Source organism: Dipodomys spectabilis, unplaced genomic scaffold (genome assembly GCF_019054845.1).
Source record: "Dipodomys spectabilis isolate Male_0828 unplaced genomic scaffold, ASM1905484v1 ptg000422l, whole genome shotgun sequence".
In the NCBI taxonomy this organism is placed as follows: domain Eukaryota; kingdom Metazoa; phylum Chordata; class Mammalia; order Rodentia; family Heteromyidae; genus Dipodomys; species Dipodomys spectabilis.
In genome coordinates this window covers 3,921,201-3,946,884 of record NW_024871099.1, presented here as the reverse complement: position 1 = coordinate 3,946,884, position 25,684 = coordinate 3,921,201, and the positions used below count along the sequence as shown (strand labels likewise).

General features: G+C 50.3%; 1 protein-coding gene across 1 annotated transcript; it reads right to left on the bottom strand.

Moving 5' to 3' along the window:
- Positions 1-4,592: 4,592 nt before the first annotated feature.
- Kctd15 (potassium channel tetramerization domain containing 15) lies at positions 4,593-25,351 on the bottom strand. Its single transcript, XM_042667945.1, has 7 exons — positions 25,284-25,351; positions 23,358-23,463; positions 21,028-21,124; positions 19,739-19,914; positions 12,933-13,077; positions 9,224-9,529; positions 4,593-6,174 (listed from the first exon to the last, which is right to left on the bottom strand). Exons 3-7 carry the CDS (start codon positions 21,091-21,093, stop codon positions 6,016-6,018), a joined length of 852 nt encoding a protein of 283 aa, XP_042523879.1. The 5' UTR covers positions 21,094-21,124; positions 23,358-23,463; positions 25,284-25,351; the 3' UTR covers positions 4,593-6,015.
- Between the last annotated feature and the right edge of the window lie 333 nt (positions 25,352-25,684).

The following is a 25,684-nucleotide window of genomic DNA, read 5'->3' as shown; positions in this document are numbered from 1 at the left end:
GGAAATTGAGCTTTTTTTTATTTGTCTGAGATGGCTTCCAACTATGATCTTTTGGATCTCTGCCTCTTTATTTATATTTTATTTTTATACCTTATTTATGTCCCGGGGCATGAACTCACAGCTTTGAGCTCTTGATTAGCTTTTTCATTCAATGCTAGCACTCCACTACTTGAGGAGGCTTCTAGTTCCAGCTTCTTGCTGGCTAGTTAGAGGTAAGAGTCTCATGGACTTTCTGCCTCAGCTGGCTATGAGCCATGATCCTCAGATCTCGATCTTCTGATTAGCTAGGATTACACCAATGCCGTGCTCAACCTTCCTTTACTTTTTCTGTCAGTTGTGGGGTTTGAACTCAGGGCCTGGGTGCTGTCCCTGAGTTTTTTGTGTTCAAGGCTAGTATTCTACCACTTTGAGCACAGTGCCACTTTTGGCTTTCTGGTGGTTCATTGGATATAAGAGTCTCATGGACTTTCCTGCCCGGGCTGGCTTTGAACTGTGATACTCAAATCTCAGCCTCCTGAGTAGCTAGGATGACAGGTGTTGAGCCACTAGTCTGGTTCCTTTTGGTTATCTTAGAAAATTCTGATAGACAAGGTCTATCTTTGTAGGCTGGGCTGGCCTTGAACTTACTATTTAATCCTACCTAGTCTAGAACTCATGATCTTTCTGCTTCTGTTTTCCCCACCACCACAAATGCCGGGATTACAGACATGTACCACTGTGCCCAGCCACCTGCTGATGCTTTGCCAAGAACACAAGTGCTAGCCTCATTCCTGGCAGGAAGCTGCCCTCGCATTCCACAGCCCCTTTTTGCTTTGTTCTGTCCTATGAAGGTTGGCTTCTATGTCCCCTGGAGAACCCTTAGCCCGCTGCCCTCAAGTTCCTAGCAACAGTGGTTCCTAGAGGGAATGAACGCATTTCAGCTTCTCTGCCCCTGTTGGTGAATTGTGAAGTTTGATCTAAGTGCAGCTGCTTCTGTATAATTTTCTCTGAGCTGGTGCCCTTGATTGTCTTCCTCCATTAGGATGAAGTGATGAAACAGCCAGATCAAGAAAATTGTCTTGGGTTTTATAGTTGCACATTAGCACTTTATCCTTGTGACTCCTTTGTAGCTTTCCTCCTATGCTGACAACAAACCTTACTTATTCTAATGAGTAAGCCCCCGTGAATCCAGGCTTTGATAAATAAGCCCTAATAATAATTTCTCACCAGGCCTCAAAGTACTTATCTACGATCCCAGTCCTTGGAAGTTTGAGGCAAGAGGATCTTTTTTTTTTGTCTATCATGGGGCTTGAATTCTGGGCCTGGAAGCTGTCCCTCAGCTCTTCAGCTCAAGGTGAGTGCTCTACCACCTGAGCCACAGCACCACTTCTGGTTTTCTGGTGGTTTATTGGAGATTAGAATCTCACGGACTTTCCTGTCCAAGCTGGCTTTGAACTGTGATCCTCAGATCTCAGCCTCCTGAATAGCAAGGGTTACAGGCATGAACCACCAGTGCCCAGCTGCAAGAGGATCTTGAGTTCAAGGCCAGCCAGGGCACCATAGTGAGACCTTATCTGGAAAAATAAATAAATAAATAAAGGCAAGGTGGGGAGATGGTAGTTCATGCCTGTAATCCTAGCTACTCAAGTGGCTGAGATCTCAGGATCGAGCTTTGGAACTAGCTTGGGCACTGTCCTTGAGCCTTTTTGCTCAAGACTGTCACCACAGGCTGGGAAGGTGGCTCAGTGGTAGAGTGCTTGCCTTGTATGCATGAGGCACTGGGTTCAATTCCTCAGTACCACATAAGCAGAGAAAGCAAGAAGTGGCGCTGTGGCTCAAGTGGTAGAGCACTAGCCTTGAGCTGAAGAGCTGAGGGACAGCGCTCAGGCCCAGAGTTCAAGCTCCACTACTGACAAAAAAAAAAAAAAAAGACTGGCACCACTTAAGTCACAGTTCCACTTCTGGCTTTTTGGTGGCTCATACCTAAAATCCGAGCTACTTAGGAATTTGAGGTAAGTGGATGGCAACTTGAAGTCAGCCTTAACCGATAAGTCCATGAGATTTTTATCTTCAATTCATCATCAAAAAGCCAGAAGTGGCACTGTGGCTCAAGTGATAGAGTGCCAGCCTTGAGCAAAAAAGCCAAGGGAGACTGCCTATGACATGAGTTCAAGGCTCAATCCAGGCACAAAAAAGAAAAAAAAATAAAGCACCAGAGCAGCGTGTAATTTATAAAATATCCTTTATTCTATGGAACACAGTCAAATAGCAGCTTTAACAAACAAAACAAGCACACAGTTTTCAAAAAATAGTGTAATGACCTGGTTTTGAGTTCCTACCTGCTGTGGCTTTGCCCAGCTCTCTGCCCTGGCAGAGGTTTGGGGGGAAATAGGAAGAGATGTTGGCCCAGCTCTGTCCAATTGCTTAAAATCTAGAATTGGTTCTAAGGTTTAGGGAAGAGCAGAAGTAACACTGGCTACTGCTGGTATTTCCTGAAAAGATTATAGATTGCTGATCACCAGTGGCACAAACCTGTCACCTTAGTTACTCAGGAGATGGAGATCTAAGGATTGTGGTTCAAAGCCAGCCCAGGCAGGAAAAGTCCATGTGATTCTTATTTCCAATGAACCACCAGAAAACTGGAAGTGGAACTGTGGCTCAAGTGGTAGAGCATTAGCCTTGAACAAAATGAAAATAAGGAACAGCACCCAGTTCCTGAGTTCAATCCCTAGCACAGGGACCAAAGTGGGGGAAAAAAGGTACTTAGTTCATAGAGATCAGGGGAGATTATCTCCAGTTTATGTAAAAATCACTTTTTGGTTTTTGTTCTGAGACCAGAACTTGTAGTTGGTACTGACACTTTTGCTCACTGGCTAGTGACTAGCCACACTTTCAACCCCTGGATTTCCTTCAGTAGCAAATGGAGTAACATGGAGTATGGTTAAGAGTTACTCTTTTATTACTTTGAGCACAAAATAAGTTGGGAAAATGATTTGAAAAATCTCCACCCATCAGACCCAAGTTGATTATTTTGCCAGAGAAATCCATACACACTGGGTAGCATCCAGCTGTGCTCACAAAGACGTCCTTTCTAGTAAACACGACACTTTGTTCCTTCTCTCAGATAGAAGCCTGATGCCAAATTGCAGATGTGCCAAACCAGAGGTGCACTGCTAGGCATAGAAGCCTAGCATTATCTGTCCACCAAATTAAAATGGTGGGATGAGGTGGTGTCTATCTTATGTTCTCTAGACCAAAAACCGCTGGCCTGAGCTTCTGTACTGTGGGGCAGGTCGCTGTCCTTGGCAGGCATGGAGAAGGGTCCTTGTGGGTTAGAACATAAAGGGTTTTGATAGGGAAAAATACAAAAAAGGCCTCAGCTGGACACTGGTGATTCACAACCTGTCAATCCTTAGCTACTCAGAAGGCTGAGGTCTAGAGTTTGAAGCCTGATCCCAGAGTAGACAACTCTTGAGAGATCCTTTATCTCCAATTAGCCAGCAAAAAGCTAGAAGCGGCACTATGGCTCAGGTGGTAGAGCACCAGACTTGAGGGAAAAAGCTAGTGGATAACACACACACACACACACACACACACACACACACACACACACACACACACACATACTGGCATCCTATGTGACAGATCCAGACCCCTTTTCTCTACGAAGGGACAGGACTGTAATTTTTTTTTTTCTTTTTGGTGCAGTCCTGGTATTTGAACTCAGGGCCTGGGCATTGCCCCTGAGCTGCTTTTGCTCAAGGCTTGTTTCACCACTTGGGCCACAGCTCCCACTTCTGGCTTGTGTGTGTGTGTGTATTGTAGCTTATTGGAGATGAGTACTACTTTCTAGATCTTAGCCTTCTGAGTAGCTTGAATTACAGGCGTGAGCCACTCGTGCCAGCTAGGACTGTAACCTTGTCTTTACATAGATGATGTGTAGCTGGCATGTCCCTTTGCTGGCTTAAACTATGGCAGTGATCTGTGGGGTTTTAGAGAGCACCAATTCTAACCAAAAGCCAGCAAGACAGGAAATCCCCACCATTTTAGACTGAGTTCCAAAGCTCCCCTAACTGGGTGCCAGAGGTTCAAGCCTGTCATTCTAGCTACTCAGGAGGCTGAGATCTGAGGACTGAGATTCAGCCTGGGCAGAAAAGTCCATGGGACTCTTGTCTCCAATAATCCAGAAAAAAGCCTGGAAGTGGAGGCATGGCTCAAGTGGTAGAGGACCAGCCTTGAGTCAAAAAAAGAGCTTGAGGCCCCGAGTTCAAGCTCTAGTATCAGCACAGAACAAACCAACCAACCAAGTCCCCAGATACATTAACTTCCCCTTTTTGTTTGCATCTGGAATCAACAGCCAAGAAATACCCAAATATAATAAAAAATGCCAAGTTCCGGAGCCGGCCCTCCTATCTACCAGTGGCAGTGTTGTCCCTGGATTTGAAAAGAAGGGACTAAGAAAGCCTCTACTCCCCTATCCTGACTTTTCCTGCAGAATTCCAAGTGTGGGAATGTGGCCATAGCTTTCTGTCCAGGAGACAGAGGAGTTTCAGTCTTTTGCTTTCTGGCATCAATTTATGGCATCAACAGAGAATGGAATGTGGACACGAAACTCACAATTATACATCATCTTTACAATATTAAAGGGGGGGTATCATATACAAGTCTACAGGCATTATACACGGAATGGTGCCAGCGAGGTGGGGGGGGGTACCCCACCCACTGATTCTTGACAGTTCCTCTAACTCAGGAGCAGTGCACAGAAAAATGGGACAAGGCTGGAAGTAGGGAGGTGGGGTGCCCATGCCTGGGCATGCCATCTGAGAAGCAGCAGATCTGTGGGGACATCCTGCCCTCTCCCGCCCCTCAGGGTCAGTACTCATTGGAAACCCCACCCCCCACCCCCAGGGTTACAAGAGCACTGGGACAGCCTGGATGTGAGATCTTGCCGGCAGGCTCAAGTTTAATGGGAACTCCAAGTGGTGCTTGTTGTGGGGAAAAACAAATTGGAGCTGGAGGTAGCTCCCTGAGTTGGGGACCCAGAGAATGCTACTGACACCTGGGCCCCTTCATAATTGGGGTGTGTGTGTGTGTATAGGGGTGTTCCCATTCCTGAGGTAAAAGTATAGCCCTGTGCCGGCTCAGATGTGGAGGAAGACTTTGCCAAGGGCCGAAATGTGTGTGAACTCAGATGGGTATGGGAGCCCCTGGAACAGGAGGAGGTTAGGGGACTCCCTTTGTGTGTGTTGTCACCTGAGTCCTGGGTGATGGCAAAGGTCCAAGTCTCAGATGGGGAGAGATCCAGCAGATCTCTCATTCCCCCTCCCTCAACTGCCCTGCCTCATTCTCCCCAGCCATGTCCTCTTCACATCAGTCCCCAGAGCCCGAGCCCCGCAGGAACAGGGGCTCCAGCGCCCAGCAGCTCAGCCACCATATCGGCCTTGCCGATAGGTTTGATGGGAGAGAACCCAGCACCAAGCGAAGCAGTGTTGGTGTGTGGGCGACCTCACTGACCTGTGCAGTGACATTCGCCTCAGTTTTAAATATTGTAGAAAAATAAGCTAACTCCAATGCCAGAGTCCATCCACCAGTGTGTGTGTGTGTGTGTGTGTGTGTGTGTGTGTGTGAAGAGGGATAAATAGCTGCTCCGGATGGGCTGGAGGGGGGAGGGGTGGATGCCTCGGTGGTCCTCCAGCCTCAGAGGATGCTGGGAGGGCAGGAGCTGCCAGCCAGAGTTCCAGCTACAGCTTCTCTGGGTGACATGCTCAGTCCTTCAGTGAGTGTGCCTCGGGGCCAGCATCCCATTCTGTTGTCACCACGACGACGACGATGATGATGACTACACCTGCTGCTCTCCAGGCCTGGCAGGAGACATTCCAGCCCCTACCTTCAGTCTCATGCCCACTGCTAAGGGTGCAGAGGCCGGACTGCGGGACTCCCCGGCACTGTTTCCAGGTCCCTGGGGGCGTGGGGGGGTCATTGATTCCCCCAGGGCTAAGGTTGGGGGGGGGTGTCAGGTGGGCACCAATACAGGGCCTAGTCCAGAGGCTCCTGCTTTATCCTGACAGCAGTGGAGATGGGGTGTGGGGGTCGATCCTCTCGGCATAGTACATACTCGCTGAACTGCGAGGAATCCACACCACCCCCACAGGATGCGGCCACGCTGAACCCCTTCTGGAACAGCCTTTCCAGGACCTGCAGAGAGGGGAGGGAATAAAATGGGGGGGGGGGTCAGCAATGTCCAGCTTCAAGAGTTGGCCTGGGCTGAGCCCATGTGATGCATATCTATACTCCCGGCTACTCAAGAGGCTGCAATCCAAGAACTGGGGTTCAAAGCTAGCCTGGACAGAAAAATCCATGACACTCACCTCCAATGAATCATCAGAAAAGCCAGAGGCTGGGAATGTGGCTTAGTGGTAGAGTGCTTGCCTAGCATGCATGAAGCCCTGGGTTCGTTTCCTGAGTACTACATACACTAAAAAAGCTGGAAGTGTAGCTGTGTCTCAAGTGGTAGAGTGCTAGCCTTGAGCAAAAGAAGCTCGGAAAGTGCCTAGGCCCTGAGTTCAAGTCTTAGTCTAGCACAAAACAAATTGGCCTAGCCTGGCTTGGGCAAGCTGCAGTCTCTTGGGAAGATTTCAGTCTAGGGCAGAGATGGGGAACCATTTTTTTTGTCTCCTGCCAAGGGCCATTTGGATATTTATAACAATTCTTGGGCCATACAAAATTATCTACACACAGCTGTGGCTCATGCCCATGATCCTAGTTACTCAGGAGGCTGAGGTCTGGGAAGGTTCAAAGTCAGCCTGGGGAGATTCTTATCTCTAATTAATCACCCAAAAGCCCAAAGTGGAGCTTTGGCTCAAGTGGTAGAGCACCAGCCTTGAATACAAAATGCTCAGTGCCCAGGCTCTGAATTCAAGCCCCAGTACACAAACAAAAAATAATTACCAATATAGCAGATGGGCCATGAGGAGTCTATTAAAAAAAAAAATCTCTCCGGCCAGGTATCAGATAATCTCATAGGTCTTTTATGGTCCTTAAAGGTCCCGGCTATTCCCCCAGCTGGGTTCCACAACAGTAAGGACAGCAGCTAAGCCCTTGGGCGGTGGAGGGGGAAAGAGCCCTCAACTTCACCAGACCCGGTAGAGGTCTCTCCCTGCTGCCTTCAGGACCACACATAGCCCAGAGCATCTCCCAGCCTCCTACCCATAATAATAGTTTGTCCTGCTCCACCCTCCCCTCAACCCCCCCATCAGCCTCTGGGCAGCCACCTGCTTCCCTAAGCAGGGAGACCCAGGTGGTTTGAGCCTTGAGGGATCAGCAGTTGAGGGGTGAGAGAAAGGAGGGGAATCCCCTCAGGGTGGGAGTCTTCACAAGCCTCCAGGTCCTCTGAGATCTGGGCTCTGGGAGGGAGGGGAGGGTCCGAGTCCTGTGTTTGACACCTGGGTCTTGAACTGGGCAAGTTCAGACTCACAGCCTGTGGAATGTCTGGCTCAGGGAAAAAAAAGGGATGATGGAACAGGCCTGAACTCTGGGCCTGGGCGCTGTCCCTCAGCTCTTCAGCTCAAGGTGAGCGCTCTACCACTTGAGCCACAGCGCTAGTTTTCTGGTGGTTAATTGGAGAGAAGGAATTTCCTGCCCAGGCTGGCTTTGAACTGCGATCATCAGATTTCAGCTTTCTGAGTAGCTAAGATTATAGGTGTGCGCCACCAGTGCCCAGCTCCCCACCCCCAACTCTTATTTGGGCTTCCTTTTTTCCCCCTAGTCCTGGACTTGAACTCAGTACCAAAGTCCACTTTTGCTTATTGGACAGAGCTCCACCTACTGAGCCACGCCTCCAATCCCAAGTGTTTGGGCTTCTCAAGACTTAGACATATCTGGCCTGCACAGAAACCTTTTGGGCAGCTATGGGGTGTGGTCAGGGGAGGAGGGCAGGTCAGCAGGTTTTGGAAGGAGACTCGACCTCTGTTCTGTCTCCTTTTCCTTTCCTTCCTCCCAGTCCCCTCCTCTCTTTGTGTTGGTACTGGGGCTTGAACTCAGCACTTGGTCACTGTTCCTTAGCTTTTCACTCAAGGCAGGCACTTGATCCATATCAGCTTTTTTTTTTGGCCAGTCCTGGGGCTTGAACTGAAGGCCTGAAAGCATTCTACCATTTGAGCCATAAAGCCGCCACTTCTGGCTTTTTCTTTTTTCTTTGGTCATGGGGCTTGAACTCTGGGCCTGGGCGCTGTCCCTCAGCTCCTCAGCAAAAGGTGAGCGCTCTACCACTTGAGCTACAGCGCCACTTCCAGTTTTCTAGTGGTTTACTGGAGATAGGAGTCTCACGGTCTTTCCTGACTGGGCTGACTTTATCCATGATCCTCAGATCTCAGCCTCCTGAGTAGCTAGGATTACAGGCGTGAGCCACCGGCGCCCAGCACACTTCTGGCTTTTTCTGTTTATGTGCTATATGCGGTCCTGAGGAGTCAAACACAGGGCTTCATGCATGCTAGGCAAGTACTCTACCACTAAGCCACATTCCCAGCCTTTTTTTTTTTTTGCTGGTGGGGGGGGTGCTGGTAAACTGGAGATAAAAGTCTGATAGACTGGGGCTGGGAAGGTGGCTCAGTGGTAGAGTGCTTTGCCTTGCATGAATGAGGCCCTGGGTTTAATTCCTCAGCACCATATAAACAGAAAAAGCTGGAACTGGCGCTGTGGCTCAAGTGGTAGAGCGCTAGCCTTGAGCTGAAGAGCTGAGGGACAGTGCCTTGACCCAGAGTTCAGCTCCATGACCGACAAAAAAAAAAAAAAAAAGTCTGATGAACTTTTAGACCCAGGCTGGCTTTTTACCACGATCCTAAGATCTTAGCCTCCTGAGTAGCTGTAGTGCCTGACTTCCATTAAATAAATCCAAAGTCAGACTGTAGGTACCTAATGAAGCACACTTGGTTTGAAAATACTCTGGGCCATTTTATTTTTTTTAAAACAGAACCTTTTTTTTTTTTTGGAGGGGGGAAGTACAGATCAATTTTTTTTTAAGTCTAACCCCTTAGGTGTTATCATTTAATTATGAGCAGGGGCATAAATTATGCATGGACACATTGTTGCTTTTTCTGTAAGACAGTACTGGAGGGCTTTTGGCTTTCAGGGACTGTGCCTCTTAGAGTCTAGCTTTGCCACCCTCAGGCTTCTTAAGAAGTGGAGAGGGCTGGGGTTGGAGGGAGGAGGAGGGGAGACCCTAGGTGTCCTGCAAGGAGGGGCTCACCTGCACCGAGTTGAGCCTGCAGTAGCCGTTGAGTGGGAATCGGATGACGTGCGTGGGGTCCTGGTTCCAGCCGGCGTTGACGGAATTACACATGACATCTCCTGTCTCAGGAAAGACTTCCTCGATGAGGGCCTTCTCTCCACTGAGCGCGATGCGCTCCCCCAGGTCTGGGGTGACGCGCACCACAAGACAGTCACACGCCCGGCTGCGGCGCCGCTGCTCCTGCTCCTGCTGCCAGCGCTCCAGCTCCCGCACCATGGGCTGCAGCTGGTAAAAGCGAGCTTCCTCATACAGCAGGTTGAAGTCCTGTGGATGTGGGGTCCATGGCACAGGGTTGGAGGAGGAGGAGGGGAAGGGGGAGAGGGGCGAACATTCGATCTGTCAATCCAAACCCAGGGGACGTCATCTCCCTGCCTCTGTGAGAATTGCCATCTTTGGCACAGTGTGGACTTGGGTGTTTGTACCCATTGTACAGAGGAGCAAAAAAAAAGCTCAAAGGAGCACAGGAAACGTATGCATCAGGAGTCTAGCTGTGGGCTGGTGTGCACCTGCGCCTTATGATTCCCTCTCTGGCTTTTCCATCCAGCTTGCATTCGAGGCAAAGAGAAGCGTGGAGAGGCCTAGGAAACCAGACTGGAGAGGTAGAGGCTATGCCTAAACTCAGGGACCTGCTGGCCTTCTAGAACTTCACCCACAGAAGATGCCAGGATGGGAACAGTTCCCATCACGCCTGCCCTCCTTCCAGCCCTGGGGTAAAAGGTTCCTCTTGGGACACACCTGGATGGGCTAGATTTTCAACCTCACCAATCTACTAGCCAGGAGACCTCTATGAGTCTCAGTTTCCCCCTCTATAAAATGGCTATGAGCCTGGCGCTGGTGGCTCACTCCTGTTAATCCTAGCTACTCAAGAGGCTGAGAGCTGAGGATCACAGCTCAAAGCCAGCCTGGGCAGGAAAGTCTGTGAGATTCTTATCTCCAATGAACCACCAAAAATGTTGGAAGCAGCACTGTGGCTCAAGTGGTAGGATGTTAGCCTTGAGCAAAAGCGTTCAGAGACAGTGCCCAGGCCCCAGGTTCAAGCCCCACGACTGACAAAATAATAATGATAATAAATAAAATAAAATAAAATGGCTATGAGCCTGGTGCTGGTGGCTCACACCTGTTATCCTAGCTACTTAGGAGGCTGAGATTTGAGGATCATGGTTCAAAGCCAGCTCAGGCAGGAAAGTCTGTGAGACTCCTATCTCCAATCAACCACCAAAAAAGCTGGAAGTAGAGTTGTGGCTCAAGTGGTAGAGAACCAGCCTTGAGTGAAAAAGTGAAGCTGGGTACCGGTGGCTCACGCCTGTAATGCTAGCAATTCAGGAGGCTGAGATCTGAGGATCACAATTCTAAACCAGCCCAGGTGGGTGAAATCCAACAGAGTAATCTCCAATGACCCACTCAAAAAGCTGGAAGTGGAGCTGTGGCTCACAGTGGTAGAGCACCACCAGCCTTGAGTGGAAAAGCTAAGGGACAGTGTCCAGGTTAGCTCAGATAAGTAGAGGGAGGACTGAGAGGGACAAGCTTTGCCGAGTGGCCGGTGGGCCCTGCCTCGGCAGAGAGCCGGATGAAGTGTCTAGGCAGCAAAACCCACTGTGTACCAGGCAGCCTACTCCCTGACAGGGCAAGCTCACACGATCTGTCCCTGAGATGGTGACATGCGCTCCAATCAAACACAGGCTTCTACACCAGCCCCGGTGGCCTGGGTCCCCAGCAACCATTGGGGCTCAGTGCATTGGTCTGGCTAGCAAGCCTGAGGACCCCTGGCAGAAAGGCCAAGATGCACACAACCTTTGGAACTGTCCCAAAGGAGGTTGAGTCCTGGCCCCTCATCTTTACATCTGCCATTGGTCAGACACACTTCCTGCCTCCCTGCAGACTCCTCTGTGTTCCAGCCCAGCCCTCTGCTTTCCAGGCTTGCACCATCTCCAGAGTTTTTTTCTTTTTTCCTGTGCCTGTCCTGGGGCTTGAACTCACTATCCCTGAGATTCTTTTTGCTCAAGGCTAGTGCTCTACCCACTTAAGCCATAGCTCCACTTCCAGCTTTTTGATGGTTAACTGGACATGGGAGTCTCCTGGTCTTTCCTGCCCAGGCTGGCTTTGAACCTGTGATCCTCAGATCTCAGCGCCCTGAGTAGCTAGCTAGGATGACAGGCATGAGACACCAGCGCTCACCATCTTTTAATACATCTTTTGTTTCCTCAACACTCTGAAGGACTCCTGCCATGCCCTCACCAAGTTGTCTACAAAAGGAACAGGGCTTCACACCCAACTCCAGCCTATTCCGTATCTGGATCTCCACCCACCAATTTAGGACTCAATCCCCACCAACAGCCATTTGCAGCTTCTTCCTAAGAATAAGTCTCTGCCTACCTCCATCTCCTATCTCCATCCTGGTCCATGGGCTCTAGAAATAATCCCTCCTGCCCAATCCACCACCCTCTATCTTTGTTTCTTTTTTTTTCTTCTTTTGGTCAGTTGTGGGGCCTGAACTCTGGGCCTGGGCGCTGTCCCTCAGCAATTACGCTCAAGGCTAGTGCTCTACCACTTGAGCCACAGCACCACTTCCGGCTTTTTCTGCTTATGTGGTGCTGAGGAATTAAACCCAGGTTCTCATGCATGCAAGGCTAGCACTCTACCACTGAGCCACTTTTGATTTGTTTTGGGGGATTTTTTTGGTAGTTAATTAAAGATGAAGAATTTCATGGACCTTCCAGTCCAGGCTGGTTTCAAACTCTCATTCTCAGATCCCAGTCTCCTGAGTAGCAGGATAACAGGTGTGAGCCACCATGCTTGGCCACACTCTGTTTTTTCTGAATTCCATAGAATTATGGAATTCAGGTTCACATGTATCTCCCCACTAGGTTATAAGCACCACAGGCAGGGCCTATGGTTTCCTTTTGCATTGCTTTTTTTTAAGCTCAAATGTGACCTAGGAAAAAGGTCCATGATGCTCTAGGTCAGACTGGCTGGGCACCAGTGTCTCACACCTCACATCCTAGCTAGTCAGGAAGCTGAGATCTAAGGATCATGGTTCGAAGCTAGCATGGGTAGGCAAGTCCATGAGACTATTATCTCCAATGCACTAACCAAAAAAATAGCTGGAAGTAGAGCTGTGGCTCAAGTGGTAGAGTGCTAGCTTTGAGCACAAAAACTTAGGGACAGTGTCCAGGCCCTGAGTTCAAGCCCCAGGACTGGCGCATGCATGTATATATGTGTGCACACTTAGAAGATAGACTAGCTCAGATCTAAGTTTTCATCCTCCCATCATTTCAGGGACCTGTAATGTAGAATGAAAGGAACCAGAGCAACCTGAGCAGGTTCAGGGCAGTGTGGAGAGACACCCCAGTATCTCAAGGCCCCTCCTCTATACATTGCCACCCATTTATCTTAACTGCTGGTAACTCCTAGTACCTAGCAGTCCTCAAATACAACTCACATTCACCTGGGTAAGCTTAATTGTTGTTATACCCTGATACATATACTAAAAATGTGCGAAAAGCAAAATTACAAAAACAAAAACAATGGATTCAGCCCTGGGCTTCATTTCACTTTTTTTTTACAGTTGCCATGACAACCATGGGTCCATTTATTTAAGTCACGGAGTCCCCAGTGTAATATGTCCACATGGGGCAGGGGGTGGGGCGGGCATCGCCTATAGACCTACCTTAAAGTCATCGGGTAGCAGTAATTTGGACGTCCGCAGGAAACTCAGGATGTAGCGGAAAATTTCCCCATCCCGATCAATGAAATAATGTTGCTTCAAACTGTCTAGGACGATGGGTTCTGTGCCATTGAAGAGACGGCTTATTCTGTGGAAAGACAGGCCAGGTGATTTGTGGGAAGGAAGGATGGTATCCACCTGCTGGGCCCCCCTCACCCCTTCCTTAAGGCCCACCCTGCTTGCAGAAGCAAGGAGGGAGAACTTAGGGACTGTACCAAGCCTGATGGCTACCTGCATATACCTAGAGCAGTCAGGTTTCCATTCCATGTGTCACTGGGACAGCCATGGCACATGCCACTAATTCAACCGATGCTCATAAGCCACAACCAGAGAGGAATGCACTCCCCGCCTCCCATGCCAGACTACTGGTACAATATAGGCCTGGAAATTTACAGCAAGACACATATAGCCAGGCGCTGGTGGTGGCTCACGCCTGTCATCCTAGCTACTCAGGAGACTGGGATCTGAGAAATCAAGGTTCCAAGCCAGCCCAGGCAGACAAATCTGAGATCTCCAGTTAACCAGGAAAAAGCTAGAAGTGGAGCTGAGGTTCAAATGGTAGAGTGTCAGCCTTGAGTGAAAAAGCCAGGTCATGGTGAGAAAACTGAGTTCAAGTCCCAGTAGTAGCATGGGGAGTCAGGGGTGGGGGAGGTGGGGGGGAGGGGAGAGGGAGAGAGAAAGAGAAAGAACCAGGTTTGAAGCTAACCTGGGCAGGAAAGTTTATGAGACTTAACATCTTCAATTAATCACCAAAATGCTAGAAGTAGAGCTATGGTTCAAGTGGTAGAGTGCTAGCCTTGAGCAAAAGCAGCTCAGGTCCTGAGTTCAAGCCCTATGACAAACAAAACAAAAAAAGGGGGGAAGGGAACAGATAAAAAGTAGTGGGTCGGGCTGGGAAGGTGGCTCAGTGGTAGAGCGCTTGCCTTGCATGCCTGAGGCCCTGGGTTCGATTCCTCAGCACCACATAAGCAAAAAGAAAAAAGCCAGAGTGGTGCTGTGGCTCAAGTGGTAGAGCGCTAGCCTTGAGCTGAAGAGCTGAGGGACAGCGCCCAGGCCCAGAGTTCAGGCCCCACGACCGGACCAAAAAAAAAAAAAAAAAAGTAGTGGGTCACAGAGCGATCCACCCACAAAGCATCCCACCAGCCACTGGACACCAAAGTTAAAAGCCACACATCTGGTGGACATGTAAAGCAACCAAGACAATCACTGGGGACACCCATGTTCTTTACCCCACCCATGTCTGGAGCACCAGGCAGGTGTTGGAGGTGTGGCTTGGTAGAATGCTAGCCACTGAGCAACAAGGGTAGGTGCCAAGTTCGAATTCAGTTCCTGGATCAAAAGGAGGTGGGGGGAAAGAACACCAGACAAGGTAAATTCAGTTGACTTGCCCAGGGTCACATGGTCGACTCTGGGTGGCCCACGTCTATCATTCTAGCTCCCCAGGAGGCTGAAATCTGAGGGTTGTGTTGTGATTCAAAGCCAGCCCAGGCAGGAAAGTCTGTGAGACTCTTATCTCCAATGAACCACCAGAAAGCTGGAAGTAGAGCTGTGGCTTGAAGGGACAGCACTAACCTAGAGCACAAAAGCTCAGGGACAGGGCCAAGGCCCCAAGTTCAAGCCCCAGGAATGACAGAAAAACAAAAGAGGAAAGGCCAAACCAGCCGCATGCAGGTGGCTCGTGCCTGTCATCCTAACTACTCAGGAGGCTGAGATCTGAGGATAGAATTTGAAGCCAGCCTGGGCAGGAAAGTCTGAGACTCTTATCTCCACTGAGCTACCAAAAACCCAGAAGTGGCACTGTGGCTAAAGTAGTAGAGCACTAGCCTTGGGTAAAAGAAAGTCAGAGACAGTGCCCAGGACTGGCACACACACACACACAAAGGCCAAGATGGCATCGTGAATGGGTACTAGCAGGTCAGAGCCCACAGGAAGTGGTATGGAGGCCCAAACTTTTGCAATCAGACCTGGAGCTGCCCAGATACAAACCCTCAGGGGCCTCAATACCATGGAGCCCACTGACACCCCATCCCTAGGCTTGGGGACACAAAGTCCTGCTGGAAAAGCACCCAGGGACTGGGCTAGCACAACTTGGACATTCAATTGTCACAATGATGAGGGCCACCCAGATACCCCTAGGGAGACCATAATTGAACACGGCGGCCAGGTGTTATGGGGTGCAGTTGGAGACAGGTGAGAGGCTCACATTACGCACTAGCAAAAAGAGGTGGGGGCCACCACCCCAGCTTTCCTGGGAACTCTCCCTACTTTGGCTGGCTGAGCTCCAATGTGCTGTGCTGCAAACACGGTGCCTGGCCTGGCAGAGCACCAAACCCCTCTGACGTCAGGGCTGGCTGTGGTTCCGGGGCATCCTGTTGGGTTACAATGCTCCCAGTTCACCCACATTCCAGGGCTGGCTAGTTTTATCTAGGTTGACTTATTGATCCAAAGTTTTCAACCTGCCCAGGCACTGGTGGTTCATTCCTATAATCCCAACAGCTCAGGAGGCTGAGATCTAAAGATCGAGGTTCAAAAGTCATTCTGGACAGGAAAAGTCTGTGAGACTCTTATCTCCCAGGAACCACCAAAAAGCCAGAAGCAGAGATGTGGCTCAGGTGAAAAGAGCGCTAGCCTTGAGCCAGGCTAGAGAGTACCAAGCCCTGTGTTCAGGACCGTAAGGCACAACAAATACACAAACACCTAATGAAGTTTTCAACCTGCCTTCCTGCAGGGTAGGTTGGTTCTAGATCTTTCCATGGTTTAGTATCTGTCCAGGAATACTTCTGCATAGGACAACAACAACAAAAAAAGTTCATCATCCTTTGTGTCTGAGTCTGTTCATGGATATGAGCAGGTAGAGGGAGGATTCAGTCTCTTATCATGAAAGAACTCGCAGCCAATTGCAGGGTCTTAAGATCCAGTTCCTTCGGTGACCTGGATTCTTATTGGAGACTCCATCTGTCTCTCAGGAAACCAACCCCAGGCCATCCACTGAGGGAAGCCTGTGGGTGTATAGAAACACCTTCCAAAGTCTTGCATAGAATGACAATTCACACATTGGCAGCCCACTCCCTTAGGGACAGAAAAAGTATCTGGTAGACAAAGGGAGATGCGGTGTCCTCTTAACCTTCTTTTCCTCTATTGCTTCTTTAATTTTTATTACTATTGTTTTCAAAGCCAACAGCTCCAATTTCCTGGCTATTTCAGGTGCAAGTTGTTAATGCCTCGAGACTCTTCTAGTCATCTTCATTTGTTGTTTTCCTTGGCCAGGATGGTTGCCAGGTATGGGGTTGCAATGGCAGTGGCTGAAAGATGTCACCAGACAGGACAGGAGCAGCCGCGGCGGCCCGTGTGCCCAGCCACCTAGAATCAGAGTCTATGGCTGCTATGGATCAAAAGAGGCCGCAGGCCCAGGGCACCTGGGGCCAGGAGCCAGAGATCCAGGCATGGTTTGGGAGGTGGATTTGGGTTTCACCCTGCTACCCAGGGCAGGACAGTGACTCAGCATACGTGATTCTCCCATCCATCTCCACGTGATCACTGGTGACACTGGGTTGAAGGGCTCATCTTCTTTTTCCAGAATGGTTCAATAAACAAGAAACCAAAAAAGGAATTGTAGGCTCAGGCCTATAATCCTAGCTACTCACAAGGCTTGAGATCTGGGGATGATGATTTGATGCTATTCCAAGCAGGAAAGTCTGAGACTCTTACTCCCAATTAGCAGTGGAGGGGGGATAAAAAGCCAGAAGTAGAGCTGTGGTTTAAATAGTCAAGTGCCAACCTTGGGTGAAAAAGCTAAGGGTCAATACCCAGGCCCTGAATTTAAGCCCAGTACCAGCATACACACACACACACACACACACACACACACACACACACACACACACACACACACACACTTAAAATTTTTAAATATCTGAGCCAGGTGCCAGTGGCTCATGCCTGTCATTCTACCTACTCAGGAGACTGAGATCTGAGAATCTCAGTTCAAAGCCAGCCCAGGAAGGAAAGTCTGTGAGACTCTTATCTCCAATTAACCACTAGAAAACTGGAAGTGGAGCAGTTGCTCAGCAGAAGGCTAGCCTAGAGCTGAAGAGCTCAGGGACAGTGCCTAGGCCCAGAGTTCAAGCCCCATGACCACTACCACCACCAACAAAAATTAAATATCCTTAATGAAAGGACACAAGGGTCTTTCTAGCCCAACTTTGTGAGCTACTTCTCAGGCCCCAGCTGACCCACTGTGTCCTCATTGTCCTCCAGTCAGGCCGGCTGCTGGCCTCCAGGCAAGGCTGCAGGCTTGGGGAGTGGTTAAGCAGAAGTCATCCAGGCAGAATGACAGATTCGTTCTAAGCCCCAGCCTGGGGAAAGAATGCAACCTCCAGCCCCTCAGGGCCTGCCTGAGGAGAGCCCCGGGCTAGATCATGAGGCTACAGGGTCCTAGGTGCCCCTTCCTGAGAGCACCCCATGCAAAGCAAAGCCTTAGGGGAGGAGAAAGACTGCCCCTCCCTCCCCAGCTCCCTGCTGCCACAGCCAAGACAAGAACAAAGCCAGGTGCCAGTGGCTCAGGCCTGGTCATCCTTAGCTACTCAGAAGCAGGCTAAGATCTGAGAATCCAGGTTCTAAGCCAGACCAGGCAGGAAAGTCCGTGAGACTTGTATCTCCAATGAACCAGCAAAAAAGGCAGAAGTGAAGGTGTGGCTCAAGTGGTAGAGCACCAGCCTGGAGTGGAAAAAGCTAAGGGACAGCTGTATAGGCCCTTAGTTCAAGCCCCAGGACTGTCCCTTACAAACACCACACACACACACACACACACACACACACACACACACACACACACACTCACACTCACACTCACACACACGGACAAGGTTCTTCTCCTCCTCCCTCAAGCCTGGGCTGTCATTTTTTTTCCAAGGGGGCTTGAGACATAGATTTTATAATTTTCCCCCACAGGGTGCTGGGAAGGTGGCTCAGTGGTAGAGCGCTTGCCTTGCATGCATGAGGCCCTGGGTTCCATTCCTCAGCACCACATAAGCAAAAAGAAAAAAGCCAGAAGTGGCGCTGTGGCTCAAGTGGTAGAGCGCTATCCTTAAGCTGAAGAGCTGAGGGACAGCGGCCAGGCCCAGAGTTCAGGCCCCACAACTGGACCAAAAAACAAAAACAAATAATTTCCCCCCACAAACATCATCAACTGATTTTAAAGGAAGACCTATCTCACTCAACTTGGGAATGCCACAGAAGGCAAAAACAAATGAAACAAGCAGAATTCATTGTGCATCCCAGACAATACAAGATGCTAACAGGCTTATAACAGCTCCTCATCTAATCTCTGCTGTGCTGAAGAAATAAAAGCCTCAACCATTATCCAGACCCCAAAATCTGGACCAGACGTGTCCACCTCTGCCATTCTCTTCCTGGGAGGGTCCTATCTGGCCCTTACAGGTCTCCCCAAAAGCAGATACCTGCACACACTAAGATCAGCTATGCCCTGCAACCACATCGCAGTGACAGGCACCCCCAAGGAAGCTCCCCAGCGATAATTTCTGGGTATCTGGGGAGCATAACTCCTTATTTTTATTTTTAATTGTTATATTTTTGGTCAGTCATGGGGCATGAACTCTGGGCCTGGTTGCTGTTTCTGAGCTCATCAACTCAAGGCTAGCGCTCTACCACTTGAGCCACAGTGCCACGTCCCATTTTCTGGTGATTACTTGGAGATAAGAGTCTCATGGACTTTCCTGCCAGGGTTGGCTTTGAACCGGGATCCTCAGATCTCAGCCTCCTGAGGAGCTAGGATTGTTGGTGAGAGCAACTGACACCTGGCTAACTCCTTAAATGTATAAAATAGATGTTATAGACAGGAGGTGGTGGTGGTTCATGCCTGTAATCCTAGCTCCTTAGGAGGCTGAGATCTGAGGATCACAGTTCAAAGCCAGCCAGGATAAGGAAAAGTCAGTGGAGATTCTTATCTCCCACGAACCAGCAAAAAAAGTTAGAAAGTAGAGGGGTGACTTAAGTGGTACAATACCAGCCTTGAGTGAACAAAGCTAAAGGACAGTGATCCTGAATGATCCCGAGTTCAAGCTCCACACAGCACAAAAAACAAACAACCCCCCCCCCCAAAAAAAACCCAAATGCAAACAAGCAACAGACAACAGATGTCATAATCCCAGCATCGCTCAGCCCTCCACAGTCCGCGGAGAGAGGGGGCTGCCTTGCTGTGGGGGCTCCACACCAGATCACCTCTAGGAGCTCAGAGACCCTCTACCTCCATCAGCCCTGCCTTGGTACCATCAGAAACCAGATCTACCCCTGGGAGGGGCAAAAGTCAGCCTTGGTGCCACCCTCAGGATGGCCCAGTGTGGGAGGAAGGCACTTGCTCCCAGGTGGGGATATGCTCAGCCTTTGCCCCCCACCCCCCTAAAATCTCAGAACAAAGTTGGGCACCAGTGGCTCACGCCTATCACCCTAGCTACTGAGGAGGCTGAGATCTGGAGGATTGTGGTTCAAAGCCCAGCCAAGGCAGGAAAGTCTGTGAGACTCTTAGCTCCAATGAACCACCCAAAAGCTAGGAGTGGAGCTGTGGCTCCAAGTGGTAGAATGCTAGCCTTGGAAACAAAAGCTTAGGACAATGCCCAGTTCAAGCCCCAGGATGAACCCAAAAAGAAAGAAAGAAGGAAGAAAGAGGAGCTTTGGATCACAGAACTAAGGTCAGCATGGTGGAACATCAAGTCTCAGTATTCAGGTCTTACCTGGAGTCAGGGTACTTGGTAAGAGTGGCCAGGCTGCTGGTGTACATATGGCCACCCACGTCGATGTGGACAGGGGCATTGGACTTGGTGAGCTGAGCTGGTAACGGGATCCCTTGGGCAGCCAAAGGAGACACGGGGGACCGGGTGAGTGACAATCGGGACATATTTCCTTCCTCCTGGAAAACACAAAACAGGATTTCCAGCCAGACTGCCGAGGCTCACGCCTGTCGCCCCAGCTGCTCAGGAGGCTGAGATCTAAGGATCACAGTAGGAAGCCAGTCTGGACAGGAAAGTCTGTGAAACTCTATTCTCCAACTAACCCACCAGAAGAACCCTGCAAATAGAGCTGTGGCTCAAAGTGGTAGAGCGCTAGCCTTGAGTGAAAAAGAGCTCAGGAACAGCGCCCAGGCTCCAAGTTCAAGCCCCATGACCAACAAAACCCAAACCAAAACCATAATTTCCCAAAGATCGAGCCCTGCATCTCCTTTATTGTTAAGTGTGATCACAGATCTCATCAGATCCCTTCTGCCTCTGCCTAATCATATATTCAGCTGACAAATTACGGGCCACCGCTGTAATTAAGTGTATTTGCATCATTTTCTTTAAAGTACCAGAGGGGGTTGTGGGGAGGAGGGAGGGAAGAAAAGAAAGAAAGAAAGAAAGAAAAATGCTTATTAGCAATTAGAAATCAAGGAAAAAGAATTTTTTTTCAAGGTGTCAGCCTCTAGGGGCATAAAACAAACTGCAAAATTCTAATTAAAGGTCGCGGGCTTATGTGTTACATGTGAAATATCCCCTGACGAACGAATCACCAATTTGTGAATTGGGATTCAGGGTTTGTGTGTGTGTGTGTGTGTGTGTTTGCAAGTTTGTCTCAGTAACGAGACACCTCTAAATTAGTGACTTCCTCAAGCTCCTGAGGCAGTGAGTTTTATACATGTAGTAAATTTCACATCAAATTAAGAGCAATTTTTTTTTTCCCTTTTGGGTTCCAAAAAAAAAAAAAGAAGAAGAAAAAGAAAAAATGCATGATCAAGCCTGGTGCTGGTGGCTCATGCCTGTAATCCAAGCCACTCAGGCTAAGAGAATTGAGGGTCTCAGTTCAGGAGTCCTTTCCCATGAACCAGTAAAAAACTGCAAGTGGGGATGTGGTTCAAGTGATAGAGCACCAGCCTTGAGCGAAAAAGCTTGAGTGAAAGGTGAAAAAAAGACAGACGAAGGCCAGCCAATAAGTAGGACTTCCAGCAAAGAGCAGCCGACCCCAGCCCATCCTGCAGGACTAAGCTCACCACAGTGCCGGCCCGGCCGTGACTGTGATTTGAGGACTCGCTCGTCCGCTCTTTCCGGTGAGGCATTTATTTAGACTTCCATCCCGGCCCAGGGTATCTGTGGGAAATAATGACAAAGACACAGAAGGTTTACTATTCAATCATTGTGGGTGCTGCTGGGTCTCTCGAATCAGAGATGCTAGCAATCATGACCTTCAGCATGCTCTCTGGGATCTTTTGTACACCAGGAAGCCCTCCCAGATTTCACCTGTCTTGCCAAGATTCCTGCCTGTGACACCCCTGAAACAGGCCTCTAGGGCATAGAATAAATCTCTCTCTCTCTCTCACACACACACACACACACACACGTGCGTGTGCACACATGTGTTTTCTGGGCAGCTCCAAGGCTGTGAATTCAACTAATGGCAATACTGAAACATATGCTCGAGATTCTATCTGCCCCAAAATGCTGTAGCACAAATCTGATTTTCCTGGTGCATACATGTTTTTTTTTTCTTGGTTTAAAGCCATATTACCAAGCATGTCTCCTCTTGTACCAAACAGCAAATCTTATAGCCAGAAGCTCAGGAAGGATTCCCCCCGCCCCCTGTGCTGTACTCCCCAACCCTCTGTAAGCTGGGGTGCCCAGGGCAGCAGAAAGCAAATCATTTGTGAAGCGAACTCTTCTCCAATGGCGGCCAAGAGCAGAGAAAAATCTTTTTTGTTGGCCTGATCTGCACCTCTCAGCTTCTCTACAGACCCCCATACCCCCACACCCCCCTACCCCGAGGAGGATGGTGTCTGTGCCTAATCTATTCCAGACCCCCACCCCCACCCCAGGATCACGCACAACCTCCTCCCCCCACCTCAGGCTAAAATTAGGGAGCTGGCCAGACAACAACCATCAGCAAATAAGACTCTGTCTCCCTTGCCCAGAGCTACAGAGGGGAGGGGACTGGGGCAGTCATGGCTACCAGAAATAAAGAGCACCCCTCAATATAGACAGTCACTCCCAGGACCACCTTCCCCCTCCATGCAGGAGGGAGAGATGAAGAATGGTAGCTATGGTATCTTTTGGTCATCCCTGCCACTGAGTTGAGGCTGGCTCCAGGAGACAGATGGACAAACGGACAGACAGACAGACAGACAGACAGAAACAACTTCCACAAACCCAGTCCAGATTTCTTCCCCACAAGTTTAACTCTTAGAAACTAAATGGTATCATGAGGACCCCAAAAGACTTTTTGTTGTTGTTGTTTTTTCCTCCCTTTTTATACTCTGGCTCAACATGTTGAAACTCAACATCCCATTTTAAAATATACACTAGGTCGAGTGAGTTTCAAATCTGACAAATGTGAAGGCAGGGCACTTATTCTCTTATGCTTCTTTCAGAGTGGCCGAAACAAAAAGTTCCTGATACTGTCTGGAGAGGTGAAGGGTAATAGCCTATTTTCTTTTTCTTTCTTTCTTCTTTTCTTTTTCTTTATAAAGGAGGAGTACTGGGGCTTGAACTCAGAGCCCTCTGCTCTATTACTTGAGCCACAACTCCACTCTCAGCTTTTTTTGATGTTTAATTGGAGATAAAGTGTCCCATGGGTTTTTTTCCTGGTCCAGCCTGGCTTCAGATTCTCAGATGAAAGAAAGAAAGGGGAGAGGAGGGAGGGAGGGAAAGAAGGAAAGAAGGAAGGAAGGAAGGAAGGAAGGAAGGAAGGAAGGAAGGAAGGAAGGAAGGCAGGCAGGCAGGCAGGCAGGCAGGCAGGCAGGCAGGAAGGAAGGAAGGGAGGAGCCGGGCATCAGTGGCTCATGCCTTGTCATCTTAGCTACTCAGGAGACTGAGATCTGATGATCAAGGTTCAGAGCCAGCTTGGGCATGAAAGTCTGTGAGACTCTTATAGCCAATTTACCACCAAAACACACACACAAAAAAAACCCCAAACAAAAAACAAAACAAAAAACCCCACCAGAATTGGAGCTGTGGCTCAAGTGTTAGAGTGTAAAAAAGCTGAGGGACAGTGTCCAGGTCCAGAGTTCAAGCCCAGCACCAACCAAAAATAAAAAGAAATTCAAGAAACAAAGCAAGGAAAGAAAGAAAGGAAGGAAGGAAGGAAGGAAGGCAGGAAGGAAGGAAGGAAGGAAAGAAAGAAAGAAGGTAGGAAGGACAGTAGGAAGAAAGGAAACAAATCAGGTCATTTATCTCAAGGAAGTTCTGAGACACCAAAACAGACTGGAGGAATGAATAAGTCCTCAGGGAAGACCCACCGAGGATAAATGGGTCCTTTAGAAGCTGACCTCAGCTGCCCAAGAAAGCACACAAACCCCGAAACATAACCTGAGATCCATGGCAAACTCACCATTAGAAGCCCCCAGGCCTTATGCCTTGACCCGAATCTCCAAAGCTCCCTCACCAAACCACCAACGCATCTGTGCTGGGGAACGATCCTCTCCTCCAGACCACAGCTAGAATCAGAAGCAGAAAAATGGATGATTATAAAGAGTGCATTCCACTGACCGGGTGTATCCCATCAAGACCCAGACCCAGTGCCTGCCCACCCTCCTGAGGCTCAGCCTGTTGCCCAGGCCTTAGTGAGATACAACTGAAAGAGAGAGGGGGAGAAGGGGGGGGGAGAGAGAGAGAGAGAGAGAGAGGGAAAGAGAGAGAGAGAGAGAGGGAGAGGGAGAGGGAGAGCACGCCTGCCTGAGGGTTTGCAACCTGAACCTGGCCCAGGATTGACCCTCTGGCTCCAAGCAGTGGCAGGGGAGAGATCTCCGGGTTCTTGCACCCATCCTGCCCTTCCATAGCAAGAAGGAAGTGAGCAGACAACCATTGCTCATTTGCACACAAAATGACTTTGTGTCCCATTGTGCTTGCAGTTGTTCAGCTCTCCGGGGGTGATGAAACCCGGCTGAGTTGCAAGGCGCTGGCAGCTTGGAGACGATTTCGTTGAAAATCGTTTTCTTGGTGAAGTGGTTTCTTTTGCTAAGCTGTTATTTTTAATTTTTTTTTTTCTGCCATAAAAGGTAAACAGAAGGCGCCTTGCAAAGTTTCAGCTCTTCTCCTCCATGGCCGGCGGGGCCCTGTCCTCAAGGGCAGAAAATGCCAGGGAGTTAGGGGGGCTTGGAGAAGGCGCAGAAGCCCGGAGTCAGGAGCCCCCACCACCTGGCCGGGCTTCAGCCAGGCCCAGCAGCCACAGGGAGGTTGGGGAGAGGGGTGACCATGGCACCCCAAGAGTCTGGCCCGGCCCTTGGAAAGGGAGGTGGGGAAGAGAAGGAAAAAGAGGGGGAGTTCAGAGGGAGGGGGCGGGGACAAAGTTAAATCAGGGAGGCAGACACTGAGACCACAGATGGGAAGCTAGCCTAATTAAGGACGTTAAAAAAAAAAAGCGCTTTTGTTCTCAAAGTTTATTGTTGCCGGGATTAAAAAAAAATTAATTGAAACTAATGCTGTTATTCACTCGGTGCAATAAAATTCCTTCATGCACGTTTAAGATAACAGTGAAAACTTGCAGGCAGTGGGGAAGGGGGGGGAGAAGAGGGGGCTTCTGGAGGATGGACAGGCGCTACTGCAAAAGAAGAGGGGGATTTGGGGTGCAGCCTCAAGATCTACCAAACGGAGATGGGGTGCCCCCCACATACACCCCTAAAAAACCAACCCACCGGGGTGGGCATTAAGAGGACACCCCTCTGTCCCATTAGAGACTTTTTTCCCTCCTTTTTCTTTCTCTCATCTGGGAGCCCCAAAGATGGGCCCAGTGCACCCCCTTTCTACGATCCCCCCCCCCCACACACTGCTTTGAACACATGCCTAACCCAGTAAACTCGCCCAGCTCTGCAAGGTACTTGGCCCACAGTACTGGGTTCAAGAATGCCACGGACCCAGACTCAGACGGACAGACAGACTGCAGACAGACAGACACCCCCGGCAAAGGGGGCAGGCCAGCTCCCGGGACCCCTCCCACGTGGGAAAGGGAGGGGGGTCCACCCGCGGTCAAGACCAACCCACGTGGGAAATCCGTCTCCACCCCCCCCCCCAGCCCCTTATTCGCGCCAGGCCTTTGTGCTGGGCGCACCCCCTCCCTCCCGCAGCCCTCTCCACACGCCCAGCGCGGGGACAAAAGCAGCCGGCGCTGCCCCCCTGCACCCCAGGTCGAGACCTGGTGACCCCACGACTTTTTTGGGGGGGAAGCGGGGGGTATCGGCAGACACACTTCGGGGGGACGAGAGGGGAGGGGTGGAGTGCGCGGCGCCGGGCCGGCGATCGCCCGGCGCGGGGGGCTTACCTCGGAGCCGGGGCCAGCCGGCGGCGGATCCGGCACAGGTGGGGGTGCAGGCGGCCCCCCCCCACGACCCCGCCCGCCCCCCCACGACCCCCCGCCCGCCGCGCCCCGCAGCCGCCGGGCCTGGGGCCCCGCGCCGCGCCGAGCCCGCGTCCGGGAGTTACTTTCCCTCTCGCTCGCTCTCGCTCGCTCTCCCTCTTTCGCTCTCTCCCTCTCTCTCGCTCTTCTCTCTCTCTCTCTCTCTCGCCCCCAGCCCTCCCCCCACCCCCCTCCCGCCCCGGTCCCCGCTCCGCGCGGCCCCTCGCGGCGCACCGCGCGCCGGGGCCTCCCCTCCCCGCCTCCTCCCTCCCCGCCGCCGCCTCCCCTCCCCCCTCACAGGACCCCCACACACCCCGGCGGCCCCG